Source organism: Dipodomys merriami, unplaced genomic scaffold, assembly GCF_024711535.1.
Source record: "Dipodomys merriami isolate MVZ:Mamm:240054 unplaced genomic scaffold, mDipMer1.0.p SCAF_420, whole genome shotgun sequence".
Lineage (NCBI taxonomy): Eukaryota > Metazoa > Chordata > Mammalia > Rodentia > Heteromyidae > Dipodomys > Dipodomys merriami.
Window position 1 is genome coordinate 89,578 of NW_027205827.1, and position 18,928 is coordinate 108,505.

At 47.0% G+C, this 18,928-nt stretch overlaps 1 protein-coding gene across 1 annotated transcript in view; it reads left to right on the forward strand.

The window, feature by feature from the left end:
- LOC138807538 (SH2 domain-containing adapter protein B) overlaps window positions 1-18,928 on the forward strand; it is a 136,172-nt gene that overhangs the window by 86,571 nt on the left and 30,673 nt on the right. The window contains exon 3 of the mRNA XM_069993294.1: window positions 5,040-5,255. Within this exon, the coding sequence (XP_069849395.1) occupies window positions 5,040-5,255 (216 nt within the window). The remainder of the gene's footprint in view (window positions 1-5,039; window positions 5,256-18,928) is intronic.

Sequence of the window (18,928 nt, forward strand, 5' to 3'; positions counted from 1 at the left end):
GTCCCTCTGATTTAATAGCTAATCTACTCACAGCACATGTTTTCCTTTTAGGCTGGTATTTATGTAGAATATCTGTCTCTTCTGAATATTGTATAATACTAAACAATGCATATTTGGTGTTTTCTTCAGGTCCTTTATCACTGGTGTCAGAGTCTTTCATAAATTAACTGGAATTTGGTGGTAAAGTAGTGTCTGGCTGTCAGTTCTCATTCATCTTTTCTACCTACATTCACTGAGTACCTAGAGCTCCGCTCTGTGAGGAGTAAGCAGGTTGCTCCAGATAGAAGTACATTCCATCGCAATATGCATGAGAGGCACTGTAGAGAGCCTAAGGTTGCTCTTTCTGCTTGTGAAAGAGGGTGATGAGGAGGTGGTTTTCCCTGGCCTTACCATTCTCCCCAAAGGAGGTGAGACCACTCTTCAGACCTGGGGTTGGGGTCAGCGCAGCAGATGGTAAAGACTCCTGCAATGCAGTGTGAAGCAGATCAGATTGTTGAGTACATTAAGCAGTTTACAGTTATGTGTAATAACTGGACCTTAATTAAGAGGAAAAAGTTTTGCCATTTTGTAGCTCTTGCTTTCCCTTTTCTTCTTCTTCCCTGGAAGAAAAAAAAAAGAAACATTGTGTTCAATACTAATAAATGATCTCAGTTCACCTGAAGGACCAATGAAAGGTTTTGACAAAATATGAGGGTACGTACACCTTCTCCTAGATGTATTATAAGTGGCCTGGGAACTGTATAGTCAGAGATCTTTTTTCCTGTTTATTTCTAGAGAGACAAAATGCTGGGGGCAGAGGTGGTGGTGGTGGAGGGCAGCAGTCTTGTGGCTTGAATTCAGGACCTGCACTATTCCTGAGCTTTTTCACTCAAGACTAGTGCTCTACCACTTGAACCACAGCTCCATCCACTTCAGGTTTTTTAATTGGTTAATTCAAGATAACAGTCTCACAAACTTTCCTGCCCAAGCTGGCTTTGAACCATGACTCTCAGATCTCATCCTCTGAGTAGCTAGGATTACAGGTGTGATCCACTGGTGCCCAGCTGAAAGTAATTTTGTGTGTGTGTGTGTGTGTGTGTGTGTGTGTGTGTGTGTGTGTGTGTGTGTGTGTGTGTGTGTGTGTGTGTGTGTGTGTGTGTGTGCTGGTACTGGGCTTGAACTCAAGGCTGTGCACTCTTGCTTAACTTTTTTGCTGAAGGCTGGCACTCTGCCACTTGTGCCATATCTCCAGTTATAGCTTTTTGTTGGCTAATTGGAGATAAGAATCTCAAGGAGTTTTCTGCCTGGGCTACCTTTAAACCTCAATCCGCAGATCTCAGCCTCCTGAGTAGATTTACAGGTGTGAGCCACCAGCAACTGGTAAGGAAATAAATAATTCTTATTTGCCAGATAAAGTATTTACTTTATGGCATCCTGTGTATTAATACCCCTCACCCCCTCTGCCCCCCCCCCCCCGCCATTTCCCCTTCAACAGAGAAAGCAAACTACAGGCTTCTTCCTAGCAGGGCAGGGCAGACAATAGTACCTTCGTTCTCTTTCACTCTTCATATGTTTAGTATCTATTTTTGGCAAAGGATCATAGCTGTGGGATGGTAATATAAAGTTTGTTTTTAAATGAATTTATTAAACAATATTAATTATATTAGTAAATAGCAACCCAGGTGGTACTCAAAAAAGTCCATATGTGATTAAGAGAGGTTTGGAAGATACCAGCATAAAAGTAATTAAAGCAACACTAAAGATCACCACACAAGCTGGGCACCGGTGGCTCACGTCTGTAATCCTAGCTACTCAGGAGGCTGAGATCTGAGGATCGCGGTTCAAAGCCAGCCCGGGCAGAAAAGTCCATGAGACTCTTTTTGTGGTTTTGTTTTGTTTTTTGGGTCCGGTCGTGGGGTCTGAACTCTGGGTCTGGGCACTGTCCTTCAGATCTTCAGCTCAAGGCTAGCTAACATTCTACCACTTGAGCCACAGCGCCATTTCCAGCTTTTTTCTTTTTGCTTATGTGGTGCTGAGGAATCGAACCCAGGGCCTCATGCATGCAAGGCAAGCGCTCTACCACTGAGCCACCTTCCCAGCCCCCTCCATGAGACTCTTATCTCCAATTAACCACTAGAAAACTGGAAATGGTGCTGTGGCTCAAGCGGTACAGTGCTCGCCTTGAGCTGAAGAGCGCAGGGATAGCGCCCAAGCCCAGAGTTCAAGCCCCACAACCAACCAAAAAAAAAAAAAAGATCACCATATAACACCATTGGCTTGGATTCCACCAAGGCTTTGGGCATGTGAGGTGGGCTTGGACCATAAAGCCCAGACCAAAAGTAGCCCTCATGCTCCAAATGACTAATGTCATTTGAGTATGTTTAATCAGCTGTTGTTCAAGGCCTATAGTAAAATGATTTTCTGCCATATCTTTAATGCCATTAGAACTTGGTTTAGGGACTAGATATGGTGGTACATGCATATATTCTAAGATATTTGAGAAGTAGAGACAAGAGGGTCATAAATTTGAGGCCAGCCAGGGTAAAAGTGACCAACACCCTATCTCAAAAACAAGTTGGGGACTGTAGCCTATGGTCTCTGGAGAATGGAGGAGGAGGAGGATTGCAGCTCAAAGTCAGCCCAGGCAAAGTTAGCTCAGCTCCTATCTGAAAATTTACTCAGAACAAATTCCCAAGTGGTCTGTATCTGTGAGGGCCCCCTCCTCCAGTTCCCTAAATTCAACCCCCAGCACCCCAGGCAAAGTGAGGGTGGGGGGAAACAACCCCAGTGTTGGGAATATTTGATTCAAGCATGCTTGAAAAGCCGTCCCTCTCATACCCCCTCACTCCTTTTGTACCCTGTCTTTCCTCCACTCCCTGACCGTCTTGAACTGGGAGCTTCAGTACAAGTAGACAGGGACTGTCTACACAATGAAATACTACTGGTCAGTCTTGAAAAATTGACATATACTGCAACATGGAAGAATCTTGAAAAACCTCGTACCAAGTACAATAAGCCTGTCACAGAAGAACATGATTTCATGTGTAAGAGGCTGCTGGAGCTGTCTGATTCCTAGAGACACAATACAAGTCCCCCTTGACAGGAGGTTCCAAGGACGGGGAAGGGGAAATGAGGACTCAATGGATACAGAGTTTCAGTTTGGGAAGATGAAAAGGTTTAAGACAGTTGATGACTGTGGTTTTACCATAGTGCAGATGGACTTGATAGCACTGAACTGTGCCCTTAACAATTGGTAAAATGATTAAAGTTGTTACATATATGTACCACGACAAAAAAAAAAAAAAAACTGAAGTAGGAGTGGGGCATGGTGGGTCACACTTGCAATCCTACCAACTTGGGAGGCTGAGATCAGGAAGACCATCGCCATTTGAGGCTAGCCCAGGTAAAAAGTTCACAAGACCTCATCTCCTGTCATCCCAACTATGGTAGAGAAAGTCAATAGAGGATGGCTCACCACCTTGGACAGTCCAGATAAAAGGAGACTGTAAAAAATAACCAGAGCAAAAGGGGTTGGAGGTATGGCTCCAGTAGTAAAGCTCCTTCCTAACAAATGCAAAGTCCTCAGTTCAAAATCCAGTATTGGGGGGAAAAAAACTAAAATAACTAAACTGGGAGTCACGTGTAGTGGGGCATGCTTGTAATCTCAGCCTGAGACAGGAGGATCATGAGTTGGAGTTTCATGTAGGCTACCTAGCAAGATCCTATCTCAAAAAAAAGCGGGAGGACGTTAAAGGAGACAATCAGCACATTACTGTGGCTCATCCTGTTCCTCCCACCAGGAGCACCATTGCTCCTGCTACTAACTGCCAGAGCTATCAGTACAGATGCAGCCTCTTTCCTCCTCCACCTTCCTCCAGGTCCCACTGCTGCTGCCCCCAGGTGTCATTTATTGTTGCCTGGAAATAGTGGGCTTCCAGAATCAGCCTGGACAGTGAACTCTCCTCAGGCCCTGCACAAGTAGTACTCGTGATCAAAAAACAAGTTTCTCTGTTTGACCCAGAAGCACCTAATTTTAGTACCCCAACATCCATCTTTCCAGCCCCTACTGCCTTTCCTGGGATAAACACCAGTGGAAATGCCCATCCCCTACCTAGGACCTCTATGAAGCCAGTATTGCCCCCCAGCTCACCCTGGAGCCAGACTATAGAACCCTCTCCAGAAGCTCACTCTTCCTCATTCAGAAATGAAACTGGACATTACTTCTAACATAGCCACTAGATATGTTCTGTCTGCTTAGAAGATAAGCATGCTTTAGGGAGAGAGAACCCAGGGAGGCATCATTCAGGCTTCCTAGAGGAGAAATAACAACCTCATCTTCTCAGGAAAAAATTTTCTTTTCCCTTTCCCTGCCCTCTTTGTTTCTTTTCTTCTTGATGGTACTGGAGTCTAAACTTCTTTTTTAAAAGGTTCTCCCCATTATACTTGGGTCAGCCTGAACCACGATACTCATTTACACCTCCCAGCTGAAGGTACATGTCACCATTTCCAGCTTATTGGTTGAGATGGATTCTTGATAGGGGGATAGGCTGGCCTCAAACTATAACCCTCCCAATCTCCATGAATATCTGAGATTACAGGCATGAACCACTGCATCTGGTCTCTGCTTGGTTCTTTCAAACGAATCTGAGCTGCTTGGGAACTGAGAATCATTTGGCCTACTCTCCTTGTACATATGTGGTCTGAAAGTCCAAACTGCAGGGAAGACCTTCTTCAGCTGTCAGGCAAGGGTGCCGGGTGGGTTGAAAACACACCTACAAATGATGTTCATATCTGGGCCCTGCCCTTGAAGACAAGTGAGCAACTGGATGGAAGCAGGGTGCTTTCCAGGGCTGTCATTATATGAAGAGCCTGTGATCCTCATGAGCAACCCCTTCCCAGAAAGTGCAGAGATGATGCTTCTAGGTACATGGGTTCCATGAATACAAGAAGGGCCTGTTCCCCTGCTGGTCTCATCTCCTCAGCTTGCAACTCAGAACTCAAGGCTATTCCTTGGCAAGGGTTCCAGGTAACATCTCCACTTTCTTTCTTTTTGCTTGCAGAATTCCAGAGGCAGGAAAGTGTCCGGTCCCAACACAAAGGCATCCAATTGTACGACACCCCTTATGAGCCCGAAGGCCAAAGCATGGACTCAGACTCAGAGAGCACGATGAGTCCTCGACTGAGAGAGAGCAAGCTGCCCCAGGATGATGACAGGCCCGCTGATGAATATGACCAGCCATGGGAGTGGAACCGGGTCACCATCCCCGCCCTGGCAGGTATGAGCTGTGAACCCTGCTCAAGGTTCTGGCTAAATGGGATGTATATGAGGTGCCAGCTGATCAGGGTACAAGGCCAGGACTGCTTGACAATCCAGTTGGGCTGACCTTTTTCCTAGTACTGATTGGCCCCTCAAAGATGATGTGTGTGGGTTCCTAAGGGAAGGGAATCTAAGCCAAGAAGAAACTCAACTCTAACATCAGGGTCCCCAGCCCAGTATCTTTATCTTCAGAGATGTCTGAGATGCTTAGAAACTCCAAGAGCCATCTGCAGAGCTGCTCCATTGAGCCTGATGGGGCCCCCATGGTCCCATCCAGTTATATGTGGCTTACAGAACTGCTATGTGTTTCACTCTGCTGTGGTCTGGGCCCACTCAGTGCTCAGGTGTGGGGTATATCCCAGCTAAGCCAACCTCCTCTCTCCTCCAAGACTGCTTTTCCAGAGTCCAGGTATCCATCACAGTACTCAACTCCCATGGCCCTTTCAGAACATGTGGTCTGGCCATAGGTAAGCCATAAATCCTTACTTAATTCATACTATTTGATTCTAATTCTCTTCCTGAGAATCAACGCCAAAGTTAATGTTCTAAAATTCAGAAAAAGTATCTTTTTATAGTCATGCAAAATTGGAAACTGAGTGTCCCAGGATTGTTTCAGTGAGTGTTTGTGCGATTGATATGGTAGAATATCATGCACCACTCATAAGTGATGTTTAGAGTTTATAATAATGTAAGAAATGCTTGTGTCTAATATTAAGAAGTGGAAAGCCAAATTCCAAAAGAAAGACATTGAGTGACAGCCTGCCTGGCAATGAACTCCATGAAGAGAACCTACTTCATCACATTTCTTTATCCCCAGCACCTGGTCAAGAGCCAATGAGTAGTTTTGTGGCTGATTGATGGTCCTTAGTCATGCCATATTTCTACTGTGTATTTCACAGCGTATAGATCTAAGAGAATCCAAGAACTGCCCCCTGGCACTGCTCCTACAGGGCTGTGTGATCCAGGGGTAGGAGGAGTTTGCTTGCTCTTTGACTCACAACAGTTTGATGGAAGAACTGAAGGTGTTCAGGTGGCAGCCCCCCTGGACACAGAGGGCCCCTGACATGAGGAAGGGTGTCATCTTCTCTGTCCTAAACTAGCCACCTGCAGGGGGCACCTAAGTCTAGTCTGGCATTTTACTTCTCACTCACTCACTTCCCATACTACTGGCTACAAATGTATAGTAACCTGGTAATTGGTTAGAAATAGAATGGTCTGCTCCCATTCCAGTGTGAGAATCGGTTTTGCAGGATCCCGAGTGATTTGTGTAGGCGTTCAAATGAGAGGCACTTCCCTGCAAAACATCCCTCTCAGAAGATGTTAAGACAGAAGTTGCCCATTTGTGCCTAAAGGTGGTGTAGAACTTATGAACATTTAGTTGTTTACAATGGATCATAAGGTATCAGGCAAAGCTATCTTGTAATAAGCCCCACACATATTCATTCTGATCTTGGTTTTGTGTCACTGAGTTACTGTCTCTTTTATCTTTATCAGTCACATATTAGGCTACTGATGGCAGACATTCAGAATCACCTCCCTGCCTTTGTGTCATCGAGTCTCCTAACTTTGCACATCCCACACCAAAGGAGATGTTGAATGTGCTTGTCGCAAGCAGCTTTTGGTTCTGTTCTAATTCCTGGGGTGGAAGAGGAGGAGACTCTGTCACTCAAGGCAGTAGGATGCTGTGAGCACCTGCCTTTAGTCACTTTCCATTCCCAAGTGACTGTGGGATGTGAGAAGAAAGGGTCACTTGTCAGGTAATAAATAATGCATTGAGACAGCTCCATTGGCTTGCTAAAAAGCATCACCATGGCTCCATTTGTCAACTCTGGAGTGTGACTGCTCAGGAATGAAGGGGAGAATTTCCATCTGAGTCACCCTTGGTGTGTGAGTGTGTACATGCATGAGAGAGATGGAGGGGAGCTGGTGTGTGTGTGAGTGTGTGTTGTGCACTCATGCTGCAGCCAGGCACTGGTATGGTCAGGAAGAAGGCAGTGCTAGCTAGTAAGAACTTCTCATTGCGGTTACCTGTTGGAAAAGTCCCTTCCCCCAGTTTTTCTCTGCTCTCAAGCGAGCTGTTTGTGATGAGTTCTCACATATGGGGTACAGGATCTATTGTCATGGAGTGACTGTGTGGGATGAAACTGGCTGGGAAAATTTGTTGTTTTTTTCTTTTTTGTCCCTTCATATTTTCTGAATGTTCATGTTTAGCTAAACTAAGGAAGCCTGAGCAGGGAACCCTAGCTAGTCCTTTCAAATTCTCAAATGGCAGAAAGTGTGAAAGACCTTCACAGGGCCAAGCTGGGCCCATCAAAGGAAGGCGCAGGAACCAGGGCCCAGCTTAGTGGTGAGCATTTCTGTGAGATCTAAATGTGTGCCATGAGCTTGCATGCTGGAGCAGTTGGCAGAAGCTCAACCAGCACAACAGGTCGGTCTGCAGGCAGCTTTGGGGCCAGGGATGGAAGCATAACTCATCCCTCTGTGGGGACCCCAACATGCTGGTGAGAGCCAGCTCTCTCTATGAAGCAGAGATGCTTTCTGCCCTGCAGAGTGCTCCACTGCTTGATGATCTTGACAGGAAGCCCTTCCTGGCTAGGCCCCAGAGCAGTCTATGTGGGGAAGTCAGCCTCCCCTCTCTGTCAGGCTGGGTACCCTTGTCACTTTCCAGTTACAACACAGCATTCAGAGGGTGTAAATGTACTTACTTTCCTGGAAATGGAAGTCTTCCCCTTCTTTCAGAATTCCACAGTCCACATTTCATTAAGGATTTAGAACTAGTAGGTAAGAAATACTACCAGTTCCCCAAAAGAGCGCTAGATAATCCCTGCTTCTCTTTCTTAGGATGTGACAGTGGCCTGTACTAGAGTTTCAGCTCCAGGACTGATGCCAGGTCAGGTTACTGATTTGTAAGGCATGAGCTGCAGTCCCTTTTTCCATAGAGTGCTGCTAGCTCCCCTCAAGCTGCTGGCCTCCTCCTCACATAGCAGACACCTGCCTTCTGGAGCTGCCTGATCTGGTCTGTTCCCCATCCTACAATCTTACAGCAACAAATTCATGAAGCGAGAAAGTTGGTTTTGTTGGTTTATCCTCCCCTACCAGGTATAGCTCTGAGCCCCCAGTGACACTTGCAGCTCAAGGAAGGGGGCAAGAAGCCTCAGATGATGTCTCTCTGGGGAAGATGGACAAAGAGGGTTCCAAAAAGGTGGATAGGGAGTGGAGTGACACAGATCTGGACTCTGCACATCCCTGAAGGACCCTGGATTGCCCGTGTCCTGTGTTTTATTCACTGAGACAGGAGACCAGCAGTCCTCACCCAGGGGCTCCTGATGGGCGGGCGTTAGGAGCATCCCCTCAGGAGTGTCCCGGCAGGACGGGTAGCATCAACCAAGCACCTTCCTCATCATTCCTGTCACCTTTCCCATGAAGTCCAAAGAGAAGGCAAGACTTGCCCAAGGGCCCACAGCAGCAGAACCAAACATGGAACCTTCCAGGTCTACTCCAAAGCACACACTCATCCAGATGACATCAGACTTCCCCATGCCTTCCAAGATACTGCATGAAGTATGGTTTGGGCCTGTACCTCCACAGTCCCTAGGGAGCAGTTTGGGGTTTTCCTCTCCCTATTCCTCTCCCTATTCCCTTTGTCCTTCTGGGCAAACTGAGGCAGAGGAATTAAGCAACTAAAGACTTTGCAACAGAGCCAGTCTGGCTATCCAACATAAGAGATAATCAGAGGTTCCTTCGCATATAGTGAACAGAGGTGAGATCTACTTCTGTAGGAATCTAGACTTGGGCCTGAGAAGAAATAACCACAGTGCTTGGCTGTAGATGTAGAAGGCAGGGGAGTGTGCAAAGGGTACCTACCCTACAGGCCCTTTTGAGAAAGAGTACCTCATTTGTGACTCAGCATCTGGAAATTTGTCTGCCTTGAAGGTACTTTTAAGACAGTGCCCTGGGCTCAGTCAGCCAGCAAGCGACAGAGATGCAAGACAGACATATGACTCAGGCATATGAGGTATTTTGCTCAGCAGTTATTTTTGGTTCTTAACTGTCTCCCTCACTAGCTCCTTGATGGATTTCTCTACCCTAGAAAGTTTAGGCCAGTGTGTTTCTCATATCTTGTTCAGTGGGGCAGGAGTCAGACAATCCCATGTACAAATGCCAGCTCCTCCATTACTAGCTTCAGGACCCCTTACGTTCCCTGAGCCTTAGTTTTCCTACCTAGTAGAGTGGGGACAGTCACAACAACACTTGGCACATTGGGCCTCTATTATGATCCAGAAAAATGACATTGTGAGCCCTAAAGAGGCAGCAGGAATATGAGAATTGTTGCTGGAAATAATTAAAAGCTCGCTAAATTAAAGTTTAACTTAATATAAAAATAGGACTGCAAAAAGAGGCACTTAGCAGCCACAGAGGCCCCATTTACAAAGCTTGTTCCCATTATGCCTAGCAATGAGAAGCAGAGACCGCCTAAAAAACACATCTACTATGGGTTCCAAGCATCTTACCCAAGCCAGTGGTCCCAAGTAAGATATGGGGGTCTCCTCTGCCCCCTCTGCATTCTAGCAATGACATGTTTCTGATTGTTTAGTTTACCTACAACAGGGGTCTCAAACTTGAACTCTAATCAGAGCCACCGGCTATCAGTTTTAAGCCAATTGCTTGGTCTCACCCCCAGAGCTGCTGGTGCTGTATGTCCAGAGGAAGCTGTGTGAATTTGAATTCCTCATAAGTTCACAGCTGATGCTTCTGCTGCGGACCTGGGGACCAAGTATATACCACGTATCAGGTGCAGACAGGGGAGTCCAGGGAGGGGGGAGAGGAGGTGCAAGCTTGGCTCAGGTGGTTTCATGACTGATCCCTTTCCTGCCCTTCTCCTGGATTGGGCTGGCCCCTGCCACACCCCATACATGTTTTATTCTGGAGCAACCAGGTACAAACTTGTCACTTGTCACTGCTGCAACAGTGTACGTCAGAGCCTTGTCAAGTAAGGAAGAAAAGCCAGAGAGAGGGAAAGTAATGTCCCAGGTATGTCTGTTTCCTGAATAGTTGTGAGTCACGTCAGCCACCTCGGTGGCCTGATTTTAAAGTAATCCTTATAAGTGGGGGTAGGGCAAGAAGGGAAGGTCCCTGACCAGAAGCTAATTTTCATTGAGTGCTATTTACAAACCTATATAGATTTACAAACCTATGAAGCCCTGCCAAATGAGTGCCACTTCACACCATTTCAGCGTGTCATCACACGCTGAGTCTCTGAGGCTCAGAGAGGGTGAGCAACTTGCCTGCAGACACAGCAGGGAATTGAGGCCAGTCTGACTGCAGAGCGCTTGGGTGTCCACTGCAACATTGATGTCTTACGTGGGGAAAGGTGGGTTTGAGCATGCCCTTCACCTCGTGCTTGAGTGATGAGGTAGAAGTAGTTGTTTTTGCTTGCTCTTTATTCACCTTGCTCCTTGTCCACATCAATGTGGATGATATGCCGATGTGTGCTTCAGGCACCGTTCCAAACTTGCTCTACTCACCTGACCCCTGAGCCCATCTTCCATAGCCATAACCCTCTGCAGAGTTCCACAGGAAATCTCAGACCTGGTCATGGATCCTCCACATAACCATTCTCAGGAATGCTTCCTGTCTCCCTCATAGCTTCCCAGAATGCCTTGGGCCTGTAAGGAAATTAACAATTGTGTTTGTACAGGGAGCTTTTTGCTGTGTAATGAATAACAGCCATAATTAATGTTTAACACGTGTGAGCAGCAGGTCTGCCAGGGGAAAAGGGGTTTGTATAAGAGAGCTGGGCTCACTCACTTCCTTTGGCTAATGTGTCACTGAGAGACAGGTTTTTCCAGTTGGTTTTTCTACTTGACGTATGAATAAATTTAGTACCTAAAAAAAGAAAAGAAAAAAACATCAGCATTTAATAGCTTTGTTTCATCTGCTAATTACATTGAAAGAAATGTCCCTTCCAGTGACTTTGTCTCCTGTGTAGTTAGAACCCAAAGATTTGATAGAATATCTTTGGCCAGCCAGAACTCTGTGTTCACATGGATGGAGGCTGTAAGCTCCATGAGATCAAAGACCCTGCCCTGTTCATGTCTTCCTGGCCCTCAGAGCCTCCCTCAGTGCCTGGCATATAATGAGCACTCAGCTGCTTGGGAAGTTGCTAGTGAGTCAGGTCCTGGGAAAGCCAAACCCCAGTTGTCCAGTGCTAGACTTGTGGCCGGTTTGCTGTACACTGTGTCCTCTCTAGCTGTTAGCTGTCCCACCTCTTATTTGAACTTTTGGTGTGAAGCTAAAGGTGTGTCTGCCTGTTTGAGGATTGGCTGTGAGCGGAAATAACCATATGAGTTGGCCAGCATGGGCTTGTCCCCTATTGTTGCTCCTGACTGGCACTACAATTCACAGTGGGCAGTGACAGAAATCCACAAGTACCCAGCCTACTCTGAGTGGGTCTTTAGGCTTATAAATGGAGGAAAATCCCAGGCTTTAGGATTCTTGTGTCTGTGGAGATTTGCAGGTAAAAGGATACTCACTAGGCACAAGCAGGCCCCAGGTATATCTGACAGGGGAAACCCTGCCCAAACTCGGAGAGGAGTTCAGGGCTGTGGCCATGGTCTGGATTTAAAACCTGCCTGTTTCTTCATCTGTACAAGGTGACAATAAGCACTGGGAGTTGGGATCCATCAACTGTTCAGTAAGTAGTAGCTGTTGATATCACCAGTCACTTCTGTGACTTTGGACAGTGTATGGCCTTGTAAGCAGATTTGTGCTGAACTTGTTACAGCCTATTGACTTTGAGTGAGTCAGTTCTTTTTCCTACCCTGCATTTCTTATTTGTGAAATGAGTTGTGATGGTGAGGATGGCTGGCTCTGGCATTTCATCAGGCTTTGTCTTAAATCTCTTATAGCCAGGCACCCAGCAGGGGAGGGTTTTTCTGGGAATGGGGCCAGAGGGGAGGAATCAGAGGACAAAGGCATGCTCCTTCTTCTAGGCCAAGGTGTCTTCTCTGTCTCAAATATGGCATACTTCTGCAGATGGCATACTGGGAAGCAAAAGGTACCTTGGCATCTGCCTCAAAGCAGGGTCTGTTTTTCCAGGGATCACTGGCCACCCACCCGCACAATGAGAACCTGCGCTCTCAACCTTCTATGAGGATGGCAGTGCACAGCCCTGGGACCAGAGTGTCCATGCATTATGCACAGTGGTCCCTGATTGGTGACTTTCAGTAAAGCAAATCTTTACCGAAGTACTTACGAAGTCCCGCAGCCGACCTGAGGGGTGAGCCTGGCCCACTTTGAACTGCACAAGAGTAGGGGCCTCCTTCTGTGAAGTGGGAATTCCCGTGTATCTCACCATGTGGGTGAAGGTCAGGTGGCACAGTTGTGTATTTGGAAAACTGAAATAGCAGAGCTCTGAGGTCACAGAAAGTTCTTAGTCATCCACGGTGTTTGTATGATAGGAACATTTATGGCATTTTCAGACTCTAGCAATCATGCAGTACACCCCACCTCCCAAATCAATGCAGCCTTCCCTACTTGCCCCCATGGACTCCCTGTCAAGGACTGTAGAAGAGGTACCTTGACTGCCTTTATTTCTTTGGTGTTTTTTGTTTTGTTTGTTTTGGTGCCAGTTCTGGGGCTTGAACTCAGGGCCTGGACACTGTCCCTGAGCTTATTTGCCCAAGGTGCATCTTCTATCACTTCAGCCACAACTCTATTTCTGGCTTTTTGGTGGTTAATTGGAGATTAGAGTCTCATGAACTTTCTTGTGTCGTACTGTGATCCTGAGATCTCAGCCTCCTGGGTAGCTAGGATTACAGGTGTGAGCCACCAACACTTGACTCTGTTCCTTGTTATGTCTGAGTTAATAAGACATCCCTGAAGAAGCAGAAGGCTCCTCCTTGCAGCTGACATGTGCTTTACAAGTGTGGCCCATATTGACTTTGGCTGATCCACTGAGAGGCCAAAGACACTTCCTTGGAAACTGAGAGCAGCTGAAAAGTGGCTTAGTCCTGATTGGAGATCTGGTAGAGCCAGAACAGGCCAGCCAAAAAGAAGCAGCCTGGCAATCTACCTAGACAGCAGTGCTGGCTCTTCTGCTGGCTCTTCAGCCTTAGATAAGAAGAGGCAATCCAGAGCTGCTTCCCAAGCAGAAGATGAAGGACCGGGGTGGGGCCTGTTGCCTGACCCACCAGCTTGCTCCAATAGCTTGGGCAAGTTACATGGAGGCACCAAGCACCTTGTTTGTAAAAATATGGACAGTAATACCACAACCTAGGCTCACTATGCCAACGAGAGAAAAATGTGCCTTTCAGATCCCCCCTGACTAAATGAGGACTAAGCCATTTTTTCAAAACTGTTAAAGTATTTTGAAGGAGTCCAGTTTCTGAGCCTTGCCTTTTCTGTCTGATAATAGAGGTTGCATGATCCTGGGAGACTCATGCTTCTATACAGCCACCACTATTCCAGGGGTGGGGTGTTTAGAAGGAACAGTCAAATGTCCTGCCTTCTTGGAGCTTTCAACTCAGTCAGGAATTCTATGGAAGTGAGGGGTGGGGGGCAGGAAGATAGTTTTTGACATGGAGCACTTTTATGTAAGCATCACATGACCATGGGCAGGGAGCCTGTCTTTACAAGGAGCCTGTCTGTACCTATGGGCAGCTAAAACTCAGAAAAACTTAGAAATATGCCCAGAGTTGCACAGTAATGGCAGAGGAGGATTAAATCCAGGTCTTCACGACTCTGAAGTCCATACTCTTTCTGCAGTTTTTCATGCCCTGGCCTTGTTTAGCTCAGAGGCCACTTACTGGAGTACGCATCTAAGGGGAAAGTGGCTACAGTTTGTGTCCCATTTTGAGTGAACACATATTTCACTGTAATGAGATAGTGGAACAGATAAGGGACCTCAAGACTTAGAGGAAGACAAAGGAATTCCACCTGGGGTTTTTAGGGCAAAGACTACCCCAGGAGGTAACATCTAAGCTAAGCTTAGAAGAATAGGTGGGATTTTTGGAGACAGATAGTGAAGAAAGAGATTCCGAGATTAGATACAAACGAAGAAAAGCTAAAGAAGGGTGTGGGATTTGGAGACAATCCCTCCTGGCTGAGAGAGCATATGGGTGAGGTAGAACCCAGAGAGGTCTTAGAGGCAAAGCCACCTGTGGAAAGTCAGGCTGGAGCTGAGTCACTGAGGACCTTGAGGTTGCAGTTGTCCATGAGCACTGGGAAACCAGCAAGGGTTCAAAGCACAGCAAAGCTATGATGTAGAGATTCCTTGGCATTTTGAAAGCTGCTATCTGGTCCACTCTGCACTGTGCACCAAAAGAAGATGAACCCTGAAAAAATATACTTGTTTCATCTGAGCAAACATTTTCATGGTGAGGGGAAGGAGCACAGGGCACAGGGGTCAAGGCCCTGGAGGACTCTATGCATCACTCAGGTGGAGCAGAAGCCTGGCCCTCCACTGCTCTTGCAAGGAAGGAAGACAGATAAGCTGAGCTGACCGTGTGGCTCCACAGTCCTCCAGACCCAATCTCCTCCTGCCACAGGACTCCCCTGGAAGAGCGTTTTCTGTTTCCTCCTCAGGCCTCCATTCCTAACCCATTACCCCTAGCAAGGTTACCAGAGGGTTAGTGCTTATGAGAGCCTCAGATATTGTCCTCTGTTGTTGTCTGGGACCAAACTTTGGGACCTACAAAATCTGTAATATGTTCAAAGGAAGGACCAAGAGAGAGTCCTAAAAGATAAGAGTACTTGCTGGGGGCTGAGAAGGTGGCTCAGTGGTAGAGCACTTGCCTTGCATGCCTGAGGCCCTGGGTTCGATTCCTCAGCACCACATAAGCAAAAAGGAAGAAGCCGGAAGTGGCGCTGTGGCTCAAGTGGTAGAGCGCTAGCCTTGAGCTGAAGAGCTGAGGGACAGCGCCCAGGCCCAGAGTTTCAGGCCCCACAACCGGACCCAAAAAAAAAAAAAAAAAAAAGAGTACTTGCTGGGTCATAAGTTCTGTCAACCTAACTGGAACTCTTAGAAAACATTTTGGGTGAAACCGGTGCTAACTTGATGGGCCCTGGGGCACATTGACCATATCCCTCTACTCCCATCCCATCTCCATCATAGACAAAAGTCCAGTGCCTCATCCCAGCTTGATCTGTCTGAGGCCCTCCCTGTTGCAGGATTCTGACTTGGATTTTTCATTGCCTATAGGTGGAATTCATTAGGTTCTGTCATTCTAACAGCTCACAGGAGAAGCATATTTTCTCTCTAAATGCAGATATTCTTTTGAAGGATTGTATCTTTATCTTTTGCAGAGGAATCACTAAATTAAAAGAATTGCCATTTTAAATTGTAGATTAAAGAGAAACTTAATTAGAAGGGATGAAAGCAGTTATGTTTGGGGCTTTTGTTCTTATTCCCCCACCCCCACCCCTTTGACTGCCGAATCACTGCACTTGGAGTTTGTATATTTGTATTTTAGGTGAAATGATTTGCCTAATTAAGCCTGTCACTCATCCCCACCTGTTCTCTAAAATACATGACTACATTATTAAGCTTGCCGGCAAATGTAGAAATTAATTCAGTGGGGAATTAGTGTTGACTAGGATGTTCTTAGGTTTTATCCAATTTATCAGGTAAGAAAACCGATATTTTTTCCCCTAATAAAGCAATACAGCAGCTCATTAAATTTCTTCATTTAAGGCATTCATTAAACACCTAGTACCCATGTATAGCTACTGTGGTAGGCATGGAGGGAAAAGAACACAGGGTACAGCCCCCTGCCCTTGAGGACTCATAAAGAGTCCAACAAGGAAACTGATAATTAGGGTACCATGAACTGAAGTCAAAGGGAATCTGGGGAGAGGTGAGTTCAGGGAATGCTTCCTGGAAGGGATAGCACAAAGGGTAATAGAATCAGGTGTAGAGATCAGCAAGACTTGAGGCTGAGCAGGCATCCGGGCCCTGGAGGGCTTTACAAACTACAGAAGACCTTAGGCTCCTTCCCTATTCTCTGGTCTATTCTCCCTTCCCTGCCTCTGTGGCAGAAAGTCTGTTGGGGATTAGTATTGCCTGAATCCCTCAGTTTCTGATTTCAGCCAGTAGAGCTTGTCTTTCCCTCTCTGACCTGTGGTAAAATTAAGCCTAGAGCCTCACCTCCTTACTACCCACACATCCTGCTGAGCTTCAGCCTCCTGCCCACGACAGTGCAGTGCCTTAGCAGAGGGGAACATATAACAGATGGGAACTGGCCCCATCTCAGTGGGGTACTGCCTTCCCTGGTCCTGAATCGATCTGGCAATTCTCCCTGACTCACACATACAAGGAACGTGTGCCATTGGAATCACCTTCTTCATACTATCGTCGCTGAGCAGTCCCAGGGCCCTACTTCACGTTGTCCATAGCCACCCTATCAAGAGACAGGGTTTTCTCATGCCAACCTAAGAGTGTCATTATCTGGCATCATCAGGAAGGTGCTGTTTTGCTGCCCCTTACCTGTCCATTGACATCACTGCTCACTTTTACACCAGGGTGCCCACCAAGGGCTCTTCAAGGTGGGTGCTTGGGTCAGAACCTGCTTTACCACTTCATTCCCTGCCCAAAAACATGTATACCATCTGACCAGCTGCCACGAGAGTTATGTGGTTCAGAGGGGCTGAGGGAGTGATTGGAGTGATGGAAGGTTAGAGGGCCAGATGCCCATGGCAGCAGGAATACCAGGGCCCAGTTCTAGCTCTGGGCTTTACCCCTTCTCTCTGGCCCCCAGCACAAGAGCCCTCTCCTGCACCAGATGGAAAAGGGCTTGGGTGTCTCCTTGCACTATCCCCTTCTGGCCAAGGCCAGCCCCATCCTCCAGTGCTCAGGCCCAAGCCTGCTATTGTCCCTGATCCTCTTTCTCCTCTTGTGCTCTACTTGAAATAAGGGAGCTTTCCCCTTTCCCAGTGTTGCCCCTCTACCCATATCCTTTCTTTTACTTAATAAACAATTTTGGTAGAGCTGTTTTAAATTCTCAGAAAAGCTGAGTGGAAAGTACAAGGTCCCACATACCCCAGCCCCCTCCATTTCTTTTTAGCCAACCTAACAGAAATTCTAAGGTGAACAAGTTCCCCACCAAAACTAGAATGAAATCCAGACTCTCCAGACCCCTGAGGGCTGGCTCTCTTGGCCCTTCCACCTCTCAATGCTCAAACCTTGGGCCACCTCATTGCCTGGACTCTGCTCTTCCCTCTTCTAGGACTGCCCTTTCCATAGTCATCCCCCTTCCCATCTGCTGCTTACTCAGACAACATCCCTGCCCCATTCCACCGTATTTGTCTGTCCGATGCTGTCATCAGCTACTGGCATGCTGGCTTATTTATTCCTGCCCTTCCTCACCAGGAATCTGAGCTCTCATGTGGACATCTTTTTGTTTTGTTTTGCTCACCACTGTTTTCCTGCCCTTAAAAAGTGCCCCACACTGTGATTGAGTGTTGCATATGAATCTTGGGTAGACAGGCTGGCCACATGCTCTGCATAGTCAAGAGAGTAGGCAGGTCCAACATATCTAGAGTCTTAGATTGGCAAGAACTTCCCTCCCCTGTTTTCTTTTTCTTATTTTCTTTTTTCTTTTTTGTTTTGTTTTGTTGGTCATAGAGCTTGAACTCAGGGCCTGGGTGCTGTCCCTGAGCTCTTTCCCTCAAGACTAGCACTGGACCACTGTGAACCACAGTACCACTTCCAATTTTCTGGCAGTTAACTGAAGATAAGAGTCTCATGGACTTTCTTGCCTAGGCTGGCTTTGAACTGCAATTCTGAGATCTCAACCTCCTGAGTAGGATTACAGGTGTGAGCCACCAGCACCTGACCGCTCCTCAGTTTTCTATGTGTAACATTGCCATAGGTGGGGTTGAGATCTTCCATGCCCAGGCTTGGCCAAGGACATGGGGTTAGAGATGCATCTGCACTGAGCTGGAGCTGTTCTGCAGGCCTGCACCTGGCTGACCTGGCAACCTCTGTGTATTCTAGTGCCTTCTCTCATCTATCTTCACCTCACCCCAGTGAAGTAGGATATGGGAGCTGAGAAAGGTTGAGTAACTCAGCTGAGGCACCACTGAGAATCAGTAGACATAGAAGAGGAGTGGAGGGGGCTGGGAAGTTGGCTCAGTGGTAGAGCGCTTGCCTTGCATGCTTGAGGCCCTGGGTTCGATTCCTCAGCACCACATAAGCAAAAAAGCAAAAAGCCAGAAGTGGCGCTGTGGCTCAAGTGGTAGAGCGCTAGCCTTGAACTGAAGAGCTGAGGGACAGCGCTCAGGCCCAGAGTTCAGACCTCCACGACCGGACCCAAAAAAAAAAGAAGAGTGGAGGGGTTGGAAATAATCTATTAGAAGAAGAGTGGAGCTCAGCTTAATTTGATAGCTGATATGAAGTCTCATATCATATCTGCATTGTGAAGATGTGATCCTCATAACAATATAGGTATATGATAACTGCATCTAGCAAAGGACTACCTGCCAGGTACTCTGCTAAGATGATCGTGTGCCTCACCTCATTTCATCGCCATAAAGTGGGGCTCTCATTACCCCTGTCTTTTAGAGGGAAACTGAGGCCCAAAGGGAAGACTTGCAAGTGGACTAGCTGGTCCCCAGGAACTCTCTAGCATCTCT